The following is a 25,925-nucleotide window of genomic DNA, read 5'->3' as shown; positions in this document are numbered from 1 at the left end:
TTTGCAATCTGTGTGTATTTAGAGCCAGATATACTGTTTTGTAGAACCAACTTATTGTGCAATCAGTGACTGGGACTGCCTTGTAGGTGTCTGTAATGGAGAGCTCAGAAACGAGCAAGTCCAGCTTTAGGTTTGTATGCACGCTTAGGGTTGCAAAGGGGCAGACATTTTCCGGTAAATTTTCTGAAACTTTCCATGGAAAGTTTAGCTGGGGAATATTGGAAACATTCCAATTTTGATTTACTAGGGTTAGTGGGCTATACAATTAACACACATAGGTTAATAATAACAATGGGTTATGTATTATACCCAAATACTGACAAATACTACCAATTGCAGTGGACTAATCACAAGCAGTTACTCTGCTATATGCCTATACTGATTTTATGACACTAGATAGAAGCTACAGCATCATTGTAAGGTGTATCACTGATAGCCTACTCTGTATTTGTTTTTTGATTCCCATCATCATTAAGTCATTAGTTGTCATACTTTTCTCACTTCTTGAGAAAATTCTACATTATTATGCAATAACTACGTTTGACTCCGTTCACTCTGTCAGGTTTAAGCTGGTAGTTATATGTACTCTAGAAGTACATAGCTGTCTTTTTTAATACGGGAATTATAAAAGGGATCCATCCTGACACAGTTATTGCAACATATGAGAGGGATCATTGTTTTCAACAACCGCCAACAGTCAATTTAAGGCTTTCGAAACAGCCTGAAATAAACAAGTGGAAATTGTGTAATCTGTGTGTGCTGTAAACTGTTTGTTTAGGCATTCTCTGCCTTTTCATGTTGTGGTCATCTTTTAATTATTGAAAATCCACTTGAACTATTCACTACAACATTCTTGACACAGTCACGTGCCTAGTCAGGCTTTTCTTATCTCTATGGATTCTCTAAAACTTGTGTTTTCTTTAAACGAGCCCTGTACGCTTCAAAGCAAATTGGAATTAGAATAGTTGTTTTTACTCCAAGGATACATTAATTTATGTAAAGTTAAGTTGTCTTTGGAAATTCTTGACCCACCGTTTCCAGGCTATATCCTTCACACCAGTCTTTTGAAATCTTAACCTGAGTAAACTCAACTGATAAATTGCTTTTGACAAGCACTCTGGATTTTGTTGTGTAAGAAAGCAGACACAAAGCCAGGGCTGCGTTAGTGAGATACTTTAAGCACATTGCACGCTGAGGGTAAAAATTTGATAATAATAAGTGTGTTTCTTCAGCAAATCTCCCCCTCGGCCCCTCTGTCGGCAGCACAGGATTCTTTAGTTGTTTGTGCTGTTTCAGTGCTATTTAAAGTTTGCAACCTGCAGTTTTAATTTAGAGCACACAGGGAATCCTTTGAGAGGTGTTGTTGATGTGTGTGCTGTGGGCCACGGCCATCTGATCTCGCATCTCTATTCAACAGAGCTGCATCGTTCAGTAGATAGGAATCTGTTTCAAAGTGTGTAATCAACCGCAACTCACAGGCTAATAGTGTGTGTGTGTGTGTGTGTGTGTGTGTGTGTGTGTGTGTGTGTGTGTGTGTGTGTGTGTGTGTGTGTGTGTGTGTGTGTGTGTGTGTGTGTGTGTGTGTGTGTGCGCGCAGAGGTCAAAGAATACGAGCCACCCTTTGGGAACCTGAGAGAACACCCGTGTGTAGAGAGCATGAAGGACAGCGTTCTCCGAGACAAAGGAAGACCTGAGATCCTCGACAGCTGGATCAACCACCCAGTAAGAGGCACCACGCACACATACACAATCAATCAATCAACATTTATTTATATAGCACTTTACAGCAACCAGCAGGTATCCAAAGTGCTTCACATCAGAAACCAAGAATAAAACAACATATCATACAATAAAAAGAATGAAACATAGAAAACAGTAAAATCAGAAAAGGTTACATAGAGAGTGAACTTGTCACACCACTACTACGTATTAAAAGCCATTCTAAACAAATAGGTTTTGAGTTTGGACCTAAAAAGAGCCACATCTGTAATAGTGCGAATATCAGGGTGTAACTTGTTCCAGAGTCTCGGGGCAGCAACTGCAAAAGCCTGATCACCGTCCATCCACAAATAAAAATAAGAAATATATAATAACTAATAACTAATAAATAATGAATTAACAAGTCCGGCTGGACAACTTACAAAAAGCATAATATAACACTAACTAAAAGGCTTGAACGGTCTTCTGGAAGACCTCCACCAGACCAGCGGGCGCTTGTTGGATTGTTATCGGCCTCAGCAGGCGAGGGAGGCGGGTAGGAAGTAGAAGGATGCCGGTCCGGGCTGCTAGCCTGGCTAAGGAAACTACCACACAATTCGCCACTGCAGAGACTCATATTCACCAACGACAGCACACAAAATGGATATATATGCTACAAATACACACGGAACTGCTGCGTGATGATTATTACCGGAGCCTGGCTGAACACACTCACTCATCCCAGACAGCAGCTAAGAGGGTAGGTGAATTTAAACAATGGCTAAGTTGCTAAATGCATCTTGTTGTCATGTAAGGTCCCTGTTCATGTTGCACAGACATTTTAATCGCATTTTGTGTCTGTTAAGAGGCACAAAGGCACTCTTTATCTTATGCCCCCATAACTGCCGTTTTAGCTGAGTGGGAGCTCTCGGCATTAGCTGCAGCAGCTCCGTGTTGCTAGCACCGATTCGGCTTGTTTTCTTTGCTATCAACAGTACTCATATACATATAGCAATCAAGATTAACGTAAAAATTGCCCGGAGTTCTCCTTTTAAGCTTAGTTTCAAACTATTTCTGTTTTGTATTGCGATACAACATAGGCGTCATAACTTTGATGAAAGGAAGATTTATTGCAGGACTTTTGTATTCGACAGCATTAGTTTGTCTGCTTGTAAACACATATTGACACACATAAACGCACACAGATGGAAACACATAAGCACACATGAACATTTGTAGTTTCAGCTTGAGGTGATGATATTCTGTCTCAGTCAGACTTGTCCCAAGTTTGTAGTATTGACTGATTATATCTGTGCTCCACTGCACCCCGTGCAGGGCATCCAGATGGTGTGCGCCTCCATAGACGAGTGCTGGGACCATGACCCGGAGGCCCGTCTGACAGCCCAGTGTGTTGCCGAGCGCTTCGACGACATGGAGTACCTGAACAAGCTGTCTGATCGCTCTGACTCAGAGGAGAAGATCCCTGATGAAATCTTAATGGTGGATGAGAAGTAGAGCTCAACAGAAACAGTGCCCCCACCAGGGCAGCAGAGAAAGTACAACCAAGCAGCTGGGAGAGAAAGAAATTCCAGTGGATGCAGTGTTTGCTATGGGTTTGTCAGAAATGTGTGACAGAGTAGCAAACTGGAAAATCATGTAGATGAACTGATACCAGAGATGGACTTCCATGTACAGATCAGGACCAAGCATACATTTCAACACCAGGGACCGACTTCTACATGCATCAAAGACTGAATCAAGTCACATACAAACAGGGAAATTACATTATAAAGCTTTTTTAACCAAATACTATTTGCACTTTATCAATATCTATGCACACCAAATGTTATATATTCAGTCTGTCTTTTTTGTTCTGGCAATACACGTCAGGTATAGGAAATAAAGGGACAGCACGTATGTAGAAAAGAGGGTAAAAGGGAGCAATGTAATATATTAAGACAGTTAATAACACTACTATCTCCCTTATAGTTTATTTGACTGCATACCTAAACCTTTTCCTATGTGGCATGGTGGCCTTGGACATAATTCTGCAGGACTGGATTCAGGGTGCAAGTATAATTTCTTGTGCAAGAAATTAAAAAGAAATTATAAAAAAAAACCCAACAAAGAAATGGAAAATCCATCCAATGCAATAATCCACAGGGGAAGTTGATACCATATGTCAAGGACTATGAATTGTAAAATAAAGACCGCAAATTCAGCCTGAAAGGTAGGTGTATATGCTATAACAGCTGAACTATACATTTTGTTACATAAAAGGGAATTCTGATCCAGCGGTCAGAAAAGATCTATATCAAAGTAATTTTTGTCTAAAAGCCATAATTAAAATTGTTACAGGTCTCAATGTGTCAATCTTTGTGTTTTTATAGCTATCATATTGCTTTATACTTTGAACTTTGGTGCCAGTTATGATTATTCCTCTAAGGATGTCATATGAGATGATTGGCACCATCAATTCTATACTTAACTGTCATGTAATATTTGATATCTCTAACATTGAATCAAATGACGGTAGTCATTGTGATACATTACAAAAGTACACCTTATGCACTGAAAATATGCTTTTAGTATGGAGCGATATAAGCTAATTTATTACCGGAGACCTCGGCTTCTGCAGGAAGACAAGCTCACTAAAGTCATGGCCTTGATGATATCCCATCAGTTGCTCTCAGGCTTGGAACAGGAAGTTGATGTCCCAGTCCTGGCACACCGTGTGACACAACTTAAATCATATTAGTGCAAGTCATGCATGCATGCATGCCTCATTCTGGCATTTAAGCCTGCATATTCCATCATGCACACTATATAAACAAGACATTTGCAAGCTCATGGTGGCAATTCTCTATTGATTGATAGACCGGGCCTAATGTTTTTACATTGTGTGTGTTTGCGCGTGTGTTTGTGCTAGATGGGGTTCAGCAGGTCCACACAGTGTTTGGCATTGAGTGTGTCTACAGTGTATTTTGCCGATAGACCTTTCATCTTGAGCCCACAGCTGACTCAGACTGGAATATGTGTCTGTCTGTCTGTGGCTCTCTGCCTACCGGTCTATGCCACTGTCTGCCTGTGTCTCCCAGCCTGTCCGCCTGAATCTTGCAGGCAGCTGCTTTTAATTCATCCACTGGCTTCCAGAATCTATCTTGCAAGGCTGTTAAAAAAAAGCTCCTTTATGTAGTATATATGTGTATGTGGTCATGTCAGCATGTCTGTGTTACATGTGATTTAACTCTCTTTTGTCAAGCCAGATGCTATGTGATCATGTATCCCTACACAACTCATTCTGTTATGTCAAAAACTGCCTTTCTTATATTTAAAACAGATTAGCCTAGGCTGCAGTTGTGAAGCAGCACCACTGACAATACATGAACTGCTGAACAAATGCACTTTGGAACAGTATGAAAAGTGATTTATCAGCTACAGTGGGCTGATTGTTGCCTCATAGGGTGGTTTCCATTGCCCTTCCTACAGTTTACATGCTCTATTTACATAAACTATGCTACAGGCGCACTCAGTGTGGGCTGCACTACGGATAAATTGGACCGCTGCTGGATATACATACTGATGATGAATGATTTATTTTTTCACAGTAACAAAAGTAACATTTCTCTTCATTTTTCACAATCAAATATGATGCCAATTACTCTGCAGCAAAGGTGTCAAGTTCTCAGAAGGGAGATACATATTGAAGAAAGTGAATGCCTCTAAATGCCTCCTGAAAATATGTTGGTGTCAGTAAGAGAATAACGCCACAGAGTGTGGATCCTCTAGAAAAGGACCAGTGTGGAACAATGAAGTCAACAATAATTATTTTATGTTTAATCCTGTTATGCCAGCTTGTATTGTCGCACATTGCAAATTAATTCACTCAATTTTAGATTCAGCAATTGAGGTCATAATAAGGTGAACAAATAAATGACATTGTATGTTGTGTCTTTCAGTTTTTGGTTTGTTTTTTAAACTTTCTCAGTCAGTTGGTACAAATACTCATGTCTGTGATACCATCCCAGTTTGTGTTTTGATTAAGGCAATATGGGAGCTTGTGCACACTTATTTACTTTATTGCCGGCAACACTAAAGTACAGTATAATATTGCCTTGAAAATGCCTAACACCTGCATTTTGTCTTTTGACCAGTAGAGGGCGTAGTGGTTCTTCTGGATACTGCATACAAAGACATCATTTGTGTCTTCTGGAGCCAACTGGGTGCAGGGATCCAATGAGCTAACGTTTGTGCTTTGAGGGTATAAAAAAAAAAAAAAAAAAAAAAAAGCACTGCACTGGAAAAATGAAGTGGCTGAGCTCAAGATGTGTCAGGCCTTTCCATTACTTAGAGCCCTACTCAGTGGTGCTAACCAGTCACCAAACACAAGTCATTTTGTATCCTGGTGGGACCTAATTGCATTTAAACCGCTGCTGTTGGTGAGCATAACTTCACAAATTTATCTCCATTTGATTCTCTCACTCTGTTGAGTCTCTCTCTTAATATCTCACAGCACTTTCCATCACTGGCCTGTCACATCGCATCACAGCGTATAAGCCCAAGACACCAATGTGCAGCCCTCCATAAGTAGCTGCTGGTTAAACTCCATGCATGCAGCATCACATGTACTCTTGCTCTATCATGATACTTCGTAATCAGATTAACCCTTCGAGTGGGAGGTGACAGCAGCCGGACGTGTTCAGCCAAGAACCGCTCTTCATTGCTTACATGTAGGATATACAAAGAGGCAAACGCACACTCAACCCTCAGGTGGTCTTAATAATCCAGAAGGAGATACTCTTCTGCCAAAGTCATCATTCCCACATGCTGGTTGCCATGGAGACACCTCATACATCAATCAAAGTTGCTGAGGAGTGCGTTGGTTGGTGAGAGCTATAAACAATATTTTGAGCTCCAGTAAGGAGATGACAAGGAAGACAAATTGCTCCGATATCACCTCCTCTCTCAGCTCTGCAGGTCCAGTTAACGACAGAGGCCATTTCCCCTGCCATCACAGTTTTTTTTTTTTTTTTTTTATTCCAAATACTCATATGATTTAGATGTTCGCTTGACATATTTCAAAGCAGCACTTTGGGGTGTGCAGCTTTGCTATTGGCAGTGATAGTTGCAGCAGCAGGAGTCACAAACCTAAAGGCCCTGAGCCACAATTGTATGCAGCAATTGTTCAGAGAATGATGCGCCTGTTAAGATAAGAGCAGCAGGCTACCCAGGCCCAGAGTGGGAGAGATGAGACTGGTGTATAAGGAGCCATTACCCCTGCTGTCCTCTCAGACATTTTTGTCTGATGGCAGTGGACTCAATGGTTCCACTATTTCTTTAATTTCTATTTGCTTGACTTGACTATATTGTGTCTTCACTCAGCTAATGAGCCACTTAAAGTGCTTAATACCAAAAAATACTGCCTATCAAGGACAAGCAGCTGTGTCACAAATGGCAGTATGTTTGATCTGAAGATTTTTGTCTTGGGAGAATGCATTTCGAGAGTTGTTTGCTTACATGAAAGAAGACCAGTGCTTGGCAGTTTTATTGGGATATCCCCTCCAAAAACAAACAGGAATGATTTGATCATTTGAGGCAACAAGAGCGATGCCATTCCACTTAATTTCTTACATCAATCATGCCTAGTTGCATGCAGGGTGTGATGATGATTTGGGACCAATTTGGCACAGTATAATCTTTAATCTGTGTTCCATATAAATTTATCTGTTTAGAAATAATTGACTGATTGCTGTCCAGTTAATGTTCATTAGAGACTGCGGCGAGGCTGATGTGATGATGTTAATATTTCCAGCCATCTCTTCTGGAGCATTGTTGTAAAACCTCTTTGGACTTCATAGGGAGCTCATTATTAACTAATGTACAGAATTATTTTCCTCAAAGGTCAACCAAAGTCAATCTAAGACACATAAAAAGAATGCTTTTCCGTAATTTTCATCAATGTTCAGAGTCTATTCCCCTCGTGTTTTTTAAAGGAATACATTAACATTTTGGGAAATACCAGTAGGTTAATTTTCTTTCTTGCCGACAGTTACATGAGAAGATTGACACCACTCTCATGTTTGTCCGTTAAATATAAAGATAAAACCAGGAGGAAGTTATCTTAGCTTAGCATAAATGAGTGGAAACAGGGGGTAACAGCTAGCATGACACCTCTACAGTACAATAAATATCAGTCCAACCTTTGCTTGATGTTGAAATGTGTGTACTGTGTCCTTCATAACAGTATCTATTATAACAGTATCTATTTTTCTTAAATGTGCAATAATTTTATATGCTGCCATTCAACATGTGCAACAATAAGATTAATGCTGTTTTTTTAGTGTCATATTTAAATGTTAAAATGATACTCTGTAGCATTTTTATTTATTTATTTAGTTTTTTAAACTTTTGTTTTTAGTTAAAGCAGTAATTATGAGCCAATGGAACGAAATTTCGTTCATATGTGCAATCTGTATGTACAGTTGAATACAATAAAAAAAACTATCTATCTATCTATCTATCTATCTATCTATCTATCTATCAGGCAGTCTGTGTCTCCCCCCGTCCCTTTGACCATTCTGCACCCCCCTCCCCCCTTCACCTCACGCCATCTCCCCCATATTCATTGGAGTTCATCTTAGTTCTGCTAAGTTTAACTTTATTTTGGAGGTGTGAATTGTGTTCTGTTAGATGACCGATCGAGGGCAACCAGGAGGAGAATCGATTAGACACGGGGCTGAGCACAGAGATGCATAGTCCTGACCAAGGGCCACTTGGTATTGAACCACCTTTACAGAGTGCTCCTTGGTTAGAAAATAGACTAGAGTTGGCCTTCAATTAAATGTTTTTGAACAGAATGCGTAAAAGGGCAATAAAACAAGAACACGAACAAGCGTTAATATGGTCTTCATATATCACAAAAGCTTCACTAAAGTAACCTAAAGTAAAAAATGTATTCAAGATGACAGTGAGGCAAATGCAGTTAGAAGCTGCTTGGAATTCAGTCAACATATCCATAGTTGTGAGAAACACATGACAGGCATCTTTATACATGCATGATCTCTGTAAACTTTCAAAGAATAGGAGAGACAAACTTTGTGACCACAGCAGAATAATGTCAGCAAGGCGCTTCATGTCTGCTCCTCTTGTTTTGAATGCTGATGCCCTAATTGTGCGTCAGAGGTTTCAGGGCTGTCATTGAAGCAGTAGCACATAAATTGGTTGTCTTCTGAATTGAGACAGCCCACGTAGGCTACTCAGGAAAAAGTGAAAGAAGGGTCGTTCGTCAAGCTATGGCAGTTAGGAAATTGGGAAGCATGCTTCAATTTTCAACACAAGTCATATTTTTTCTCTCCCGCGGGGATAATGCCAGACCAAGTTCAACTGTTTTCTACGCACAACATTTCTCATATCTCAATGGCAAGCCCACTCAAAAGACATCACGCAGAGGCTGTTCGAACCATACCAAAGCCAGGGAAATGTTGATAAGGCAGGTGTTATTCTGAAGAGGGAGAAATGCATGCCAACTTTTCCGAATCTGACATTCTGCCTGCAGACTGTTGATATCTCTGTTGAGCTCAGGTTTGTACCACATTCGTTCTTATTTCCCCCAATCTCTCTTGCTCTACCTCTATCAATTGAAACTGTCTTATAAACTTTTTATGCAGCATGCCAGTAGAATTTGAAGCATCACTGTGGGCACTTTCAGCTGGGTCGATAGGTCAGAATCAATCTTGATGAATGTTTTTGAAAGTTGTTCCCAGACAAAAGTTTTCTTAACTTATTTATATTATGGCCTGCTTTGCGCTCAGATGCACGATGATTCTCTTTTCAGTTCCATAATTGCATATTATTCAATTATTTCTTATTTATATTGTCAAAAAAAGAGAAGCTTTCATTGACAAGATTGTTGCATTGATTGCTTTTTTCCCTTATTGGAGTTGTGGAAGATGAAAGTATTTTTGTATTTAAATGCAAAATGAAAAGAAATTTTCAATCAAAACTGTCATTGCCTCTGCAGCTCACAGCATCTTAGGGAGAAATAGCTTTTCATATGCTTTGGGAAATGACAGATGACTGCAATAGCATCCTGAGGCAGATGCAGCCTTATAAATTGAGCAAAAGCTCTCTGATCTCCGGGATGATAGATCACGCCATATTCTGTTTCAAAATACAGGAACTTGTCATACTATTTCACATTATATTACAACAAGCAATTTTCTTTAAAGAAGGAGTCTGAGCCCGGCTGTGCATGGTGCATATGAACAGCTAAATAGTGCAGCGGAATAGATAATCAGGCGCTAACCCATGACATTATCAAGATTAACAGCCTTATCATACAAGGTGAAGACCATGGCCGATCCCATGCCAGCACATCTTCCATCAAAGTCAAGATTAAGATGTTGTGCAGTTGCGGCATATCATCCACATGTTGCCTGGGTCTATGTGGGTCATGTTCACATTAACTGCCTCTGTGTGCCCCATTGACTGTTGGAGAAATGAGGCATGCTCAGTGTGAAATGGCATGTCAGTGATGAGGCCACACAGGTAACCCTGTGCAAAGAGCCGACGTAATCAAGTAGAAGCTAACTCAGATCATCGTTTATGTGATTGTGTTGGGTCTTTCATTCTCTGAATCATCGATAAGACTTGCACTCAAGACGTCAGTAAACTCTGTTGTCATAGAAACCTTTTAAAACCTGAATACATTGTATACAATACAATTCTTTTAATGAGACATGAAACTTGACCTTGTTATTAGGGTGCTGTACAGCTTTTTAGAGACTTTTAAAACAGACCATCTGTTGGCCACAGGTAAATAAATAGATCATAAAAGTTGGATGCCTCACCTCATTGGGGTTTTTAGTGCTTTTCTTTAAGTGCTCTCATTCTGGTAATGATTGCAGTGCAGATGAGTGTGCGCAGTGGCGATCCCCAGGCACGGGCTAATCATTCTGTTACACTGGATCCCACAGATAGACTCTAGGTAATTAGAGGGGAGCGATGCCAAGTAAAGTAAATGACAACTTAACAACATTGCACAAAAAAAACAATAAAATCATGGTCTTAAATTTATTTTCTGTGTATAGTACAAGACAGGAAGCTGGTAAACACTATATAGGTGTGTGAATGTGTTTGATTCTGCATGTTATCCCCGATGGATTGGCAATCAATGTGGTGTTTTTCTGCCTTCCACCCATTGCATGCTGGGAAAGGCCACAGCCCCCACTAATGGCCCTCAATAGGAAAAAGTACGTATAGATAAAACATGGAACTATAATTCTCATTTGTTTTTTTTCGGCTTCTTTTGCACTTCCACTGCTGTGCATTGCAAGGATGTCAGAAATCTGTGAACATGATGTGCCCGCTTCTCAGCATCCTTCACACTGCAGTCTGTGCCTTGAAAAACAAATTACAGCATCGACTTCTTCTCATTGTGCACTTAGCCATCTGCATTTTATGGGACTTCCTTTAAAAAAATGTCTCATCAGAGACAGCATATTCACAGAGGATTGTTTGCATTGTCCCACATGCTTACATAACACTGTGCACAATTAACTAATTGAGATTATTATGCATTTTGAGACAAATTACTAAAGCCAGTCAATACTGCACCTAGATGATACCGTAGCTGTTTGTAGCTTTCCAGTTGCATCATTTTCAATTACATCAGTTTAAGCAAAAAGGGTAAATAGATCTGCATAATAATTATAATCTTATTGACCAGTTGTGACACATCTATCTCTCTCTCTCTTGCACTTTCTAACTATCTTACACATGCAGTCACAGCAGAGAGGGAGATGACAGAGGTGCAAAGAGTGTTTCATGCCAGGCATCTTAAGCTTTTTTGCACAATTGGCCTTTGGCAGAGTAAAGACGCGTAGACACCTAAGAATGTCAAGAATAAACTTGGCAAGTCTGTAATGTTCTAGAGAAGAAAAAGAAAGACAAAGCAAACACAAACATTCAAGTCTGCCTCTAGAGACGGAAGAAAGCGAAGCTGCCCTGCCTGGCAACAGCACTCATTTTGGCAGGCTTTCATCTGGGTGAAGCAATCTTCACAGCCTGCATTTCTATTTGTCTTAAAGGTCATCCATTCAGAATGGTGGCAGAGGTAGAGGGGAAAGGGTGAAGGGGTGGAGTGCTCATGGTGGCATGAGCAGGCCTTGATGAATGATCGAGGAACTGTGCGTGCTACATAAAGATGTATTCATCAGTATGCATGTGCTCATGTGTGAGTGGGATTACATGTGTTTGCGTGCATTGTATCTGTTGTCTGTGTGCATGTTATGTGTGGTGGGTGTGCATGAATTATTTTTGGCACTGCCTTTTAGCATGCAGCATATGCCTGTAATACTGCTGTGATGGCTTTGGTCTGTGATCTCTTCATGAACTCAAAACTCGTATCCACTTCTGCCACTCCATCTACTCTCTATGATGACCCCCATCAATTTCCATAATCATCATTTTACTCTCCTTTATTATCGGCTTTACATCTTCCCCGTCTCTCCAACGCTGTATCTCATCTCCCTCTTATCTCCTTCTCGTCTCTTCAAAAGATAGCCTCAATGCACAGCTGTGCTAAGCCGGCCTAAACTTCAGTCCGATTCTTCTACATGAATATTTCATTTACATTTTTTAAATCACAATCTCATGGCTGACAGGGTAGCTGTAAACACTGTTGATACAAAGTAAGGATTGGAATTTTGAGTGAATTAGTGAAGTTTTTAAACCAGAAAATGGGCTATTCTCAAATCAAAGGTACTAAAAGTGGACATAATTAACAACTAAAAACAAAAGCATGCATACATACTACATACATACTCTAATAAGTAGTTATTGTCTGAGTATGCAGCATCTGTTTAAACATTCACATAAATTGCCCAAAGTGCAAAACAAATTCCCCTCGGGGCAATAAAGGTTTCATTCATTCATTCAATTGGGTATTGAAATCAGGTGCCATACACACAATAAATTCACAATTTCAATTTATGATTTTGGAGGTCAGTGATTAAATTACTTTGCTGCTTGTTTAGAAACAGGCTCCTCTTGTACAATGCTCCCAAGGTAACCAAGACTAAGCTCTGTGCAGTAGGATAGGTTCACATAAAGCACTAGGGCTAGGACGATATACTTTTGTTCTGATTCAATTCTTTCACAATACATGGGGGCCGATTCGATTTGTATTGCGATTTTCTTCTCCTTCTTTAACAAAAACCAAAGTTGAATAATACACTTATAGAGACAATATATTGAGAGATTTCTAAAAACTAACTGTTTTCTAAAAAGAATGCACATCCCATTCACAGTGTGTCTGATATTAATTTAGTTTGTAAAGAAGTACAACATGTATTTTGTGCTTTCGGTCTGTTTTGCTGGAAACGGATATGATGTAATCGCCATCAGCGGTACCATATAAACAGAAAATGAGGTGAATTAAAAATCGATTCTTGGGAAAAGAATCGGTTTTAAAAATCGCCGCAAAAAACCCCACACTACATACGTGAATCCATTTTCTCCCCCACCCTTATAAAACAGCATTATATGTAACAAATGTTATAGGAGATGAGAAAAAAAAGATGATATGCCCACTCTGACCTCAGAACAAAGTTGTTGCTATCTATGATATTACACAGAAGAGGGCTGTTGGACTATTGTTTTTCTCCCTCTGGGACTAAATCACATCTCAGATAAATCAATAACCTTTCCTGCCTCTGTCCCATTGTTATATGAAACAGTGCAAGCACAAAATTAATATATACTATCAGTCAAAAACTTGAGCATTTATTGGAAATGTAAAGAAAGAAAAAAAGTTGTCTTATTCTAATAAAGGCTTTCAAGGCTTCGGGGGAAGTTGTATGAGTACATCCTGAGTTTAAGAGTGATGAATGCTGTGTTCTTGTCTTTGCTGGGGGGCATAATAATGATGAGACACATCAATCTTTATTACCACTCCACCACCCAGTCCAGAACATCCAAGGGCAACAGAAATATTGCACTCACAGAGAACATTTATCTTCACACACCTGCCTATATAGCTTTAAGTTGCAGGAAAACTAGATTTTGGACTACATGCACGTGCACATTATCTATCACATACTTTGTTATTCTCTACGAAAAGTGACTAATTCAACGTTATAAAGCCAACTTTAAGCCGAGTAATAAGGGTTGTATTTATAGCAGATACCAGAATGACTCAATATTCATACAACAGAGGATAATCCTTATTTCAATCAGTGACAACCATGATTTATTGTGTTTCCATTGGTGGATTTATTTGTCTGTCTAGCCAATGTAGCTCTCTGATTGGTTTACTGATACAAAACCCCGCCCCCCTCGTACCTGTCAATCTGTGAGAGGCTGCGAGAGCTTTCTAATGCCCCGCCTATCACATCCCTCCCGCCTCTTTTCACCGGCGTTCAATCGGGAAGCGAATTGACTGTTGCAGGCTCGGTATGTGGCGCATGAGTATGCGTTTCGGGATGTAACGACTGTCTTTCGGAGTACCGATTCTGAATTCAAATATATACGTATACCCGGGGGACTCGGAAAATAGAAAACCTAAGGAGAGCAGGCACAAACGAAAGGAGTTTACGACAGCACGGAGTGGAGGGAGACACGGGAGCGTGGCAGGAGGGACGCTCTAGCAGATCTAACCCGACACTGCACGCAGAAATGGCGGAGCACCACGCAGTCAGCGACGGCAAGCACAAAGCGTCCACCAATGCCGGGGGCTCGGTGCACGGGAACAGCCGACCCGGCGCGGGTGGAGGAGGGGGCAAAGGAGGCCTGTCGGGTGGACTGACACAGCCGGCAGGGTGGCAGTCTTTACTCTCGTTTAGCATTCTTTTCCTGGCCTGCCTGGCCGGATTCAGCTCCAGACTTTTCGCAGTGATCCGGTTCGAGAGCATCATCCACGAGTTTGATCCATGGTAAGCTAACGTTAGCTAACGTTTGTCAGGTCTGGTTCATTTCCTGGTAACAGTTGCTTGCAGCGACAATGAAAGACAGAGCTTTATTGTCGAAATCACTCCAGGGGTCATTTTTTAAATATTAAAGATGACGTATGTTAATTTCACTGTATTATTTTACTCTTTAAAATGACAATGACAGCGACAGTTTTTTTTCTTTTTTCTTTTTTTAAAACACCGCTTTAACTACTTAACAGTAATGTTAACGTTAGCTTTCTACGTTCAAGATTGTTTTCCTATAATGACGAAAGAGGATTTTTTGGTTGGGACCAACACTTTTATAGTGTATTTTACATATGATGTTATGGCAGTATTCCTATTCTATATTTATGTTCTTGACTGTTGCAGCACTTTGCTCTATTGTTTATGGTTTATTCCCTTTTCATGTGTTTATTGTATGCACCAAACACGCCAAGGCAAATTGCATGCAAGTTACTTGGGCATTAAATCTCATGCTGATTCTTGAATATGAGGTCAGTGGCCCGATGTGTAGTCTGTTTGAAGGACCTTGACATTTAAAATGTGACACGCAGCTAGCTGGTCTGCTTTGACCACTCATGTTGTTTAGCATTCATTAACGCTGAATACCAGCTGCAGTGGGCCGTGTGGGGAGGCTTCATCTGCGTGTATATACAACGTAGTTGAGATTGTAGGGAAACGTGTGAAAGAGATGCATGATTTATCTGTGCTGTTTTTATTCATTGAAAACTCAATTCAGTGTGAGCGGGTGAAGTTTAAATTTTTTTTTTTTTGTCGCTTATATGGGGATTATCTCTTCAGCGGTAGTCGATATAATTGATTGAATCTGTTTTACGCCTGGAATAGATTTTCTGTTAGTTTAACACAACTTGCTGAGTGAGTTGAAAATATCTGCATAAGGGACTATTAGGTTTTAGCGCAAATTGCAGCCGGTACTCGTCATAGCAGACAGCTTTTAACCCGGAAACAAACTGATCCGGTGTGGTGTCTGCCATCACAATGCAGGATTATTCCGCTTTGTAACAGTGTCACATGGGCATTCCCTCACTGCCGTCGTATACTCTGTGGCATTCAACCAGGCTGCACGACTGATGCATTCATTTATTAATTTCAAGGACAGGTGCTCCATCTTGTTAAGGGTGACACCTGCCTCTTCAATTATGTTGATAACTTTATTGCATTCTATAGCCAAGGGCCAAGTCGTAGGTCTACGAGAGGGTCCACATGGTTCAGAGGAGCTTGATCCTGCTTTGAGACTGTAATGTGCACCAAGGACTGCCCATAGAACTGTTTATACTGTTTTACAGCCTTCTTATATCCAATTAACGCCCTGGGTGGTCACACAGTTGGTATATTACCTATGGTATTTTTGCTGCACTTCACAGTGACATTGGGAGCCGTTTAACCATCCGTTTCTACAGTCAAAACGGCACAGTTCTTCGGCAACATGTCACAGAAAAGAAAGCAAGTGTTTAAATGCCCTTGCAGCTATGAGTAGTCTGTTCTCAAATTTCTCAGGGACCCCGAAAATAAAGCAATGCTTGGATTGAACCTTCTTTTGCAGGCCTACATGTGCAAAATGGTGATTTCAGCTACAAAGTAATGTTTTAAACAAATATATTTTTTCGGATGGTTGACTTAATTATTAGAAGCAGTGTTAGAGACTGCAAATAATCATTTTATATGGAAAATACTAGGGGTGCACGATTCAGAAAATGTCACGATTCATTATCGATTTTAGGCTCAAGATTCGAATCAAAATCGATTTTTGATTCAAAAACGATTCTCGATTTATAAAAAAAAAAAAAAAAAAAAAAAAAATTCATAGTATGTAAATGTAGTTACTTTTCTCATGTGATTGCAGTAGACATACAATTGAAAAGAAACGCAACACATTTAATGTAGTTTGATATTACTTTATATATCTCCATACAAAATTTAAAACTTTTGCAACTAAGAAGTGCCAAGCTTTGGCCAGCTTTCAAATACATTTAATTCAAGTATAAAATAAAACTCTTAAGTTGGGTGGGAGTTTAGGGCATTGAAAGTGCATTGGTTGACTGGCATGTTAGGTACTTTTAGGTTGTTGTTGTTGTTGTTGTTCGTCCATGTCTTCAATATTAATCTCTGGGTAATGCCATGTGAGTTCTCAAGTTTGTGGTGTTTCCAAAATACTTAACTTTCACTTTGCAAAGCCTGCATATAGCATGATTCCTATCAAGTTCTGTCTTCCCCTCGAGGTTATAAAAGCCAAAATGTGTCCAAACTCTCGCCTTCAATGAGGATGGAGCAGGTTGAATAATTCTTTCTGTGAAGTTTGCCATTGTTTGCGCCGACACTCCTTCTCTTGATTATGACAAGAGTGCCCAGGCGTCCGTGTGAATTTGACGCAGCGCCATCTATGGGAATGGCAAGCTAAACTCATTTCAGGACAATAGTATACATGGCATTACAAAACGAGAGAAAAAAAATGAATCTTTTTTTGAATTGGTAGAGCTTGAAACATGATACGAATGGGAATTAATTTTTTTGCACACCCCTAGAAAATACAGTACAAAAAATAAATATCTGTAGTCAACTTCATAAATCTTGCAACATTCATTCCCCCCTTTAGTCATCTTTTGACCCCACATGTAATCCTGATCAGCTTGCTGAGAACCATTGCCCTACATTTTTACAATCGCTCTCGGGAGTTCCTTAGTGTGTATGGCAGCCGTAACACTAGAGTTTTAATATAGCTAACACATAAACCTGACCCCCGTGAGTAGTACTGTTTTTACTAAGAATACTAAATGGTACGTTATTCAAAGATTTATTCACCTATATTCTGTTGTCTGGTATTGTCTGTATCTCCAAAAAGCAGATTTCTATGGTTATGCTGCATTACCTATTAACTTCTCACTTTTTGGCAGTGAGAAAAGAAAATTTGCATTTCACAACTACAGGAATATGTTGCTGACTGGAATTGGCCATCACTCCTAGACACACACATGATTAGTGCTATTGTTGTCTGGATGCTGTTATTGATTTTCTCTGAGCAGAGCTTGAAATTATCTGCAGCTAACTATCATGTTGTATAAGCTGGCAATTTGAGGAATGAAGATTGGATTTCCAAGCACCAAAATGTCAAGCTTGTTCTGCAGTATGTAAACAGAATTGTGTAGGGGAGTCCCTGATATGATTTGCCCATTATCTGGCTGTGCTCATTTTGGTTTCCTAATATTTGTTGATTATTGTAAGACCAGACAGGCTTTAGGCCTAGTTGGCATTCAAATGAGATTTTGTTTGTCTTCTCCATCAATGAAAAGTAATTACTTTTTAAAGTTGTGTCCTGACTTAAAAATGCATTTCACTTCTTTAACCAACATCATATGAATGCTTAATCTTCTTAAGGCAATGAGTCAGGGGATGGTTTCTGCTCAGTGCTCAGTATATTGTTACTTGCCTACTAGACTTAACCTTGCTGATGTTACATTACATCTCAACCCTGCTGGTACAAATATATCCCCTTTTCTAAATGCCAGTAATTCCCAAACTGCTGTTGGTGCTCCTCCAGAAGATAAAGATGTGTTCCTGCCCCCTGAGTTGACTTTTGTACAAATTCTCTGTCCAGTTTATTGAGTTTGTGGAAGGAAAATGTAACTAGATTGAAAGCTGCATCGTGAGGCAAATAAGTGTGTATACCGGAGAGGAGCGTTCCTTGGAAGCAGTCAATTTTGTACCACCTTGGTAATGTCCAGGAATATAATCCGTTCTGACAGTAGAGTGAGGGGCAAAAGAAGCGTCTCTGTCAAGCAAATATTGAGCTCGAAACTTGCGTACAGACACGCACTTTCACACTTGCATCCTTACTTTCTCTTTGACTGGTCGGTATCAGAACTGCTGCTGCTTCGCGTGACTGAAGGTTTGTTCAAGGTCTTGATGGATGCTCAGTGTCATGCAGGATGTGAGTTTTAGTAGCGAAGTCCATTAAAACAGTGAGTGTTTGGAGATGTGTGGTGCTAAAATGATCAATGTAATAGTCTAGTAATGACAAACTACAACCAAAAATTTGCAGGTCACAGTTAATAGGAAGATTTGCTTAGTTTTTGCTGCTTCACCTCATGATTGTGAATTTGTTACTTTGGGTGGAAGTGTGTAACTTCAACTCACAGAACACAGAAGTTGCTGGTCTAACGTCACCATTGCCTAAAGTGGCACCAGCAGTAGTAATGTTGCATTACTTAGCTTCTGTGCCGTTATTTCCAAACTTAGCACCGCTAACGTTGACTCGGCTAGTGCTGGCATTTACATTATTCATAATCTTATTGATTAGCTTGCTATGGTAACCCACGTCACTGCTTCTCGCTAAGGCTGAGTGGGTGTTTCCTTTTGAAAAAGGGAAAAGAATGCCAGATGGACTCGCCGTTTAACTAAAGATACGCTGATGCAACGGTTTTCTCTCAATATTCAAATACCTCAACTCAGGATATCAGCCGATACCAAGCATTGATCAGTACCAGTGCTGCTTTTCCCCAAATAGAAAAACTATATATCTCACTGCATAAAACACATTCTTTTTTTAAAATAGTTTTTATGTAAAGTAACATGATGCCAGGGATTGTCTGTGACCGCTGAGTTGGTGACCTGTCGTGACAAGGTAAATGTAACTTATAGCGGAAAGTAGGGCTGGGCAATATGGAGAAAATCGGATATCACAATGTTCTTGACAATTGTTAATAAAAAATTATATTGACAATATTGTAGGGTTCACAATTGTTGCTTTAACAAAATATTTTCACTATTAGATTTTAGATAAATCATCCATAATGTGGATATAATGACTAAGTGGTTAAATAAATAATAAATAATAGAACAGCTAAAACACAGCTAAATTCAGAAAATGCCATCACTTTACTATAATACCGCCTTTAAAGCCAGGAAAAAAAACATGTCTGTCTGTTAATGTGGATTGGTCAAGTCACGGCTAATACCCAATCATCTCTAATTTTAATGTAATAATAATGTAGGGGTTTGGTAACTTGCATTTTGCATAATTCTTTACGTTTATATAAAGTACAAAAAATAAATCAATTACAAAAGTTATGAAAATAATTATTAGTTCCAGTCATTGTCATTGGTGCTCAGCTGGTTATGATGGTGATTGTGCTAAAATTGTTACAATGCGACGTTGCTTATTCATAAGAATGGCAAATAAGGAATCCAGGTTTTGTAGCAAGATTAGAAATGGATATGTCTAGAAGTTGTTTAATTGAAAAGGTTATGTTCAGTTTAAGGTAAGGGACAGTTAGGATTGTATTTGTACTATGTATAGCATTTTTGTGCCACCTGCATACACCCTCAATACAGCAGCTTTACCAGGTTCATAAAAGATTTAGCCCAAGAGCCATTGGTAAACTTATGATGTGCTCTAAAACTATCTTGCCTTGCCTTATTTCTGGTCTTTCTTTCAGCTGATTCTGCTGCTTGCCTGCATGCTCTGTTTCACCTGCTTCTCCTCTTGTACTCGTACTACAATATTTGGGTGCAGCACATTTGAATTTTTCTTTGGAAACACATTGTAATGACCACTTTCATTGGCACTGGTAATTTGCTGATCATCTGGGTGGAAACCTGCAAAACTGTCAGCTCTAACACCACCACAGATGGAATGTGAAACAGAATCTCAGACCTTTTGGAGGCAGTAACATTACTTCATGTAGGCCACGAAGAAAACATCCAGTGATATTCACCAGCTTTTGATTATTAATCCCAAAACAAGAGAAGTGTGATTTAACACATGAAATGGCAGTTTCACAGATGCCTTGTTCAATCCTCCACTATCTCAAACAACACTTTGATATCAGTTTACACCTCAAAAATTATGTTTTAATGTTTCTGACCCCTTTTTATAATAGTGTTTGCTGCTGAAAGTTGCTGTGAAAATGAAATCTCCTCACAAGGGATGTTATCACCTCAGCTCTTTTTGAAAAGCCAACACAATTATGGGGAGTAGCAGCTATTGTGTTCCCCCCCACTCCCCCCCTCATTCTTTTTCACACACACAAAAAACATGAAGTCTACCTCAAAGTAGATAAGGCCATTATACCAGAAGCCGCTGCTGGCACAGCAACACTTTAGCTAGTGCATTAGTGTGGGAAAATGGAGAATAAGTCATGATTGATCTTCCTACCAGACATTTGGCTGGAGCTGTGATCTCTGCCTAAACCCCTGACTGACTGTCCAACAGCTTATGAAATATTCAGCGTTCAGATGGTGTCCCGTTACCTGCAGTAGAAACAGTTCTAGCGAGTCCTCATCCTCTTTTGCTATTATAGGCTGATTTCCTAGACCTACATTATTCTTTGTTTTTATAGATTGGAGTTACCACGGCAACTTATTAGCCATTTTACAGCCGTGCCAGAGGTAATGACTATTTTGTTTCTGGCTCTTTTGTCTCTACTCCAGCCTTACAGACCAGACCTCGTTGCCCGCAAGTCATATCACAGTTTTTTTTAAAATTATTATTCTCCCTTGCAGAACGTTTTTATTTGCTGCTTACTCCTCCAATCAGTGGATGTGATGTCAAGCCCCTGCTGATTAAGTGCTATTTCCCAGGCCGGGCCTCCCAGCGGACTCGTGTCAGGCATAGCACGGGAGTCTGTGAATCCAAGGTGTGCTGCATGGTGTGTGAGAGACAGAGAGCGACCGATCTTTTCCAGGGCACCTGGGGCATGTGTAGATGAGCCAAGATGGGAAGGAGAATCCGGCAAAGGGACACCACTGGCTAGCGCAATGGAAGGCATACAAACTAACCAATTTCATATCCAATTTAGTAGTTTGTTTATGTTCTACAAAGGACTAGGTTAACATCTAATGTGAATATTGGCCAATTTCTAACAGTGCTGATTCACCTGACCGATTAGTTGAACCGCTTCCTGTCTTCCTACCCTCTATTCTGAGGTTGTTGTTGAATAATGTGCAAACGTTTGTGCAATCAGCTTTTTGCCAGCTATTCCTGGATGCTGAATGAGACAATAACTAAGGGCAATATACAATATAAAGGTGAAGCACTGATTGATTCATTCACACTGAATTTAAAGAAGCTGATGACCTAGTTTTTATCCCCCAATTTGCCTGTCAGCCAGTCTGGTGGGGCCATTTTGAAAGTGTTAGCAAGATTGGCACCTAACAAGAGGTGCTTGTCAGCAGCCCGGAGGCCACACGTGTCACAGATGCCTTGATGAAGGATAATGACACTGAGAGGTAACCCAATTTGCCAGCGTGAAGAATTGCCTCTGCTGTGCATTCAGAACAATATTTGTTTGTGTGCTCACCCTCTACATTATAAGCTTCATGGGGTGTTTGGAGCCAGTTTAAGTGTTTAATTTTACATTTAATTAGACGGTGGGAGAGGTTCAGCATCATCTGTTTGCATAAGCTACAGTAAAATGTAGCCATGCTATTTATTTGAAATTATCTTGAGCTGGTCCTTTGCCCCACCTTTTCTCAACTACAGGGTTTTCACTAGTTTTGGCAGCCATCCGCTAATGATATTTTAAGAGCATTGTCCTCTGACAGTCGAGCATTGTGATCCAACTCTTTATTGAAGGCTAAAGAGTGCTATCTTGTACTCTTATAACTTTGAAACATGTCAGTAGTGCAACACAAGCCAATGATTGCACCCAAGCCTGGTGCTTACATCTCTACATTTAGGGTGTAGATGGCGGTGTTTCCTATACTATACATTCCATAACAACCACACCTCCACAGTTTAATTAAATTACTGTTTTAATTTACCCTATTTCACACAATAAGCCCATAGATAAAAACTTTCCTTCTAAGCTAGAGCAATTTGGAGCTTCAGTAGCTCGTCTTTCTGTTCAACCTATCCCCAAATGATTGCAATTATACCAGAGATCCATTAGTGCTGTATTATGTATTTCCACGTTATTGCAATTTGACTGCCAACAGATGACCAACACACAGAGAGGAGTACTGCTGCGGATGAAAATGTGAACACATGATGTGGTACTGAAATTAAGTAGTACTTCTGCTGTGTGGAAATATTTTAGATACAGAAAATAAAGCAGGTTTCTTACAGTTATTGTTTAAAGTCTTTGCCTTTATTTATTCTGACTGCTTTGGTCTTTGTTTGAGGGACATTACTGTGAAACGCTTGTAGTTTCGATAGCTGAAGTACTGACACTGAATTTTTATTCATACAGCAAGTGTAATGCCTATTTTCCACTGGGCACGTCTGCTCTGCGTTCCGGGTGCGTCGCGACCTCCGAGCGATCACGGCCATTAAGGTCAATGCTTGATAATCCACCAGCCGCGTCGCATCTCAGAAACGCGTGTGAAGCGGCGGCTCTCTGCTAAAGAAAAGCGCCAGTTCTATTTTCATGCGAGCTGCGGGATGTTTGGACAGCCAAAACACCCCCCCACCCCACCCCACAAAATACCGTATACATCTCCTCTACAACACCACGGCCAACGAGAGATTCATCTTGGAGGTGGAAAAACATAAGACATCACAGATGAGATAAGGCATGGAGTTTAATGGCAGGAGTGCTTGGAGTGGAAGGTAGATACTATGTTGATTGTTCTGAAGTACTTCTGAAAAAGCTGCGAGTCAGGCAGTAAAACGCTCCTCTTCTGAGACGCTCCCGGTGTGGCGTGGCGGAGGACGGAACACGCGCCCAGTGGAAAATTGGAGTAAGTGTTCAGCTTTGAAAATGTTACCACCAAGTTGCAGAGATGCTGATGAAAGGTGTTATTTGGGTGGAAAAATAAGACTTGCTCAAATAATGGGATTATTTATGTAAATTGAATTTCGAAATGCGTGCTTTAGACTGTACATGGATATTGTCATGTCACAGGCTGCACGGATATTGGAGTGGGCCCAGAAACAAACCTATTCCCTGTGTTCTCATCTACAGAAAATGCTAATGGAAACACAGGACAAAACTCAATGCAAACACTCGCACATCAGTGTGTGTCACGCAGAGTGGAGATGCGTGGTTGATGCAGCTTTTGTCAAGCTGTTTGTTCTGGGTTGTCATGGGCGCTTTGATATGATTATTCCAATGACCACCCAGCCTGCAGAACCCATCAGACTGGGGAAAGGCAGAAGGAGCGACGTGTCCGCTTAACAAATGCAACACTGTAAACTCCTGTTTGAATGCCCGTGCGAGTTGGTTCTCTTGTGTGTTCTCCTATAGCGATTGTTCTGTGCATCGGAAGTAGAAGCGTGCGACTGGTCAGCAGTTTGAGTTTCCCCAGCCCCACCACCAGGGTGTAGTCTTGGTCTTTAGACTTTAGGAAAAGGGTTGCAAAGTTAGACTTTGCATGTGTTCTTTAAAGGACACGTGTTTATAAAGACAGCCGCGTTCTCGTATACAGGCGGCCGCCGTCTTGGGAGCTACTGTCTTCCTAAACTATCTTTTTTTAATAAACTGTACACTTACAAAGTTCTCAATGTAGGGGCCCTCATTATGCTACCGTTGAAGTGTGGTGCTATTTTTTTTTTTTTTTTTTTTTAGTGGTATAAATAGCGATTTTGTTTTTACTTTCCCTGTGCCCCAAATACTAGCGTTGTAAGCTAATCAGCGGTCCGCGCTAGCTTGTTTCAAGGTACAAACGCATTTGGTTGACATGAAAACATGTCACAGAGAACGACAGAGTGGGTACACATCTGTTATTAACCCCTAGGTTTGTTTTGTGCCTGAATTGTCCTTTAAAGATGGCAACCTGTTTAAAAGACTAAACAATGAAAGACTAAACAATGAAAGACCAACGGGTGTAGATGATTGATGTGCAGAATCGACACCGGAGTAGGGCTGACCGTAAAAAGAAGTTCTACTTGCATAAGAAAACCCAGTATCTGTCGTGTGACTTGTCACACGACAGATACTTGTCTGCAGTACTTGTCTGCAGTTACTGAAGATCATTGTTGGTCAGACAACTCTTGGAATATTTGGTCAGCTTTGCCGTTTTTCCTTTTCTCCTTCACGTTGGCTTTGAAGTAGTCCTTGATGTCCTCTGGATGGTGTTGGGTAGAAGTGGGGCAGAGGGAACCGAGAGGATCTGTGCTTATCATACACCCATGTCCTCTTACTGACAGAAGTCAGCATGCAGCTCTGTGGGCGAGTGAACCTGCATACATAGAGGAGAAGAAAGGAGGAGTGAGGAAAACAGTGGTAGGATGGTAGGAGGCGGAGAGGGAGAGAAGAAATTAATGCCTGCCAGGCATCCAATCCGAGGGAGGTTTTGGTGGTGAAGCCAAAGATTTCATTGTTCCAAAAACGGCGTGTGTGCATGTTCATGTGTAGTGTTTCATGTGTTTATGCAGGGAGGATAGGTTTGATTAGCTATTTAATCTGCCTCAGCCTCAGGTTAAATTAAATGTATTCTGTACCTGATAGACTACTTACAGAAGAGCCCATTAATAAGCTCAGCTGCTCAATACATCTCTAAAGCATTACTGGACAGTTAAAATGGCTCAACCCAGCTTATTCTTGAGTAAGTTTTCTCTTTTCAATTTAATCCCTTTAACACATTGCAGAAAGTCCCTAGGAATCCACTGTTTAGCATCAGCAGCAAACCTAGATAGATAGCTTAGAGCTGGCTTAATCAAATAAATCCCAAAGCAGAAGTTTTTATGAAAGTCAGGTATTTGTAGCCACACTGTGGTGCTCTGTGTAACAATTTAGTTATTGGGTTTGTTTGGGTTTTCTACTCAGTGAGCTGGTTATCTGTTATATGAAGTTACCACTTTATGGTTCACATTGAGATTTGCCTGCTTAATTCTGTGTGTCGATGCGCCAATTGGCCGGTTCAATGGTTAGATGATTGGCTAGCAATCAGTTTGGCACCTCTTAAATGCCTTGTGTTCTGTTATCATTTAGAGTCTGTTATGTCTTTATAGGTAGTCCTTTATTCATTTTCCCCATCTCAAGGTAAGATGTCTGTAAGCCCCTTGCATATTTTCATATTTTAGGCTTATTAATCAGTTATTTAGGTTTTTCAATTTTTGTACTGATATGTTATTACATTTGCAAAAAGCATTGGCACATGCTTCTTCTCCCGCCACTCTGTTGTGTGGATGCCGCAGTAAATCCTCCACAATACTGTATCTTCTCTTTTTAGAATATTTATATACTGTGTTGAAACTGCTGTCCCTTCAGTTTAATATGTTCATGTTTTCCCCTGGGATTACATGTTTGTTCAGGGTGCTTTGCTTTCCCCCTACACCAATAGAGAAGTGTTAGGAATTAAAGATACTCCTGCTATTGC

At 40.3% G+C, this 25,925-nt stretch overlaps 2 protein-coding genes across 6 annotated transcripts in view; both read left to right on the top strand.

Annotated features, from left to right (window-relative positions):
- The window catches only part of tgfbr2b (transforming growth factor beta receptor 2b), a 21,857-nt gene extending 17,567 nt beyond the window's left edge, over nt 1-4,290 (top strand). For all 4 annotated transcript variants that reach the window (XM_028597632.1, XM_028597631.1, XM_028597634.1 and 1 more), the window contains 2 exons: nt 1,598-1,722; nt 3,034-4,290. In XM_028597632.1, the coding sequence (XP_028453433.1) occupies nt 1,598-1,722; nt 3,034-3,213 (305 nt within the window). In that variant the 3' untranslated portion in view covers nt 3,214-4,290. The remainder of the gene's footprint in view (nt 1-1,597; nt 1,723-3,033) is intronic.
- A 9,805-nt stretch (nt 4,291-14,095) lies between these two features.
- The window catches only part of stt3b (STT3 oligosaccharyltransferase complex catalytic subunit B), an 88,557-nt gene continuing 76,727 nt past the window's right edge, over nt 14,096-25,925 (top strand). For both annotated transcript variants that reach the window (XR_003694239.1, XM_028597113.1), the window contains exon 1: nt 14,096-14,630. Coding sequence is in view for 1 of the 2 variants with exons in the window: in XM_028597113.1 (XP_028452914.1) it covers nt 14,374-14,630 (257 nt within the window). In the remaining variant the exon portion in view is untranslated. The remainder of the gene's footprint in view (nt 14,631-25,925) is intronic.

Source organism: Perca flavescens, chromosome 14, assembly GCF_004354835.1.
Source record: "Perca flavescens isolate YP-PL-M2 chromosome 14, PFLA_1.0, whole genome shotgun sequence".
Lineage (NCBI taxonomy): Eukaryota > Metazoa > Chordata > Actinopteri > Perciformes > Percidae > Perca > Perca flavescens.
Note: the sequence above shows the minus strand (reverse complement) of the source record. Positions and strands in the feature narration are given on the sequence as shown.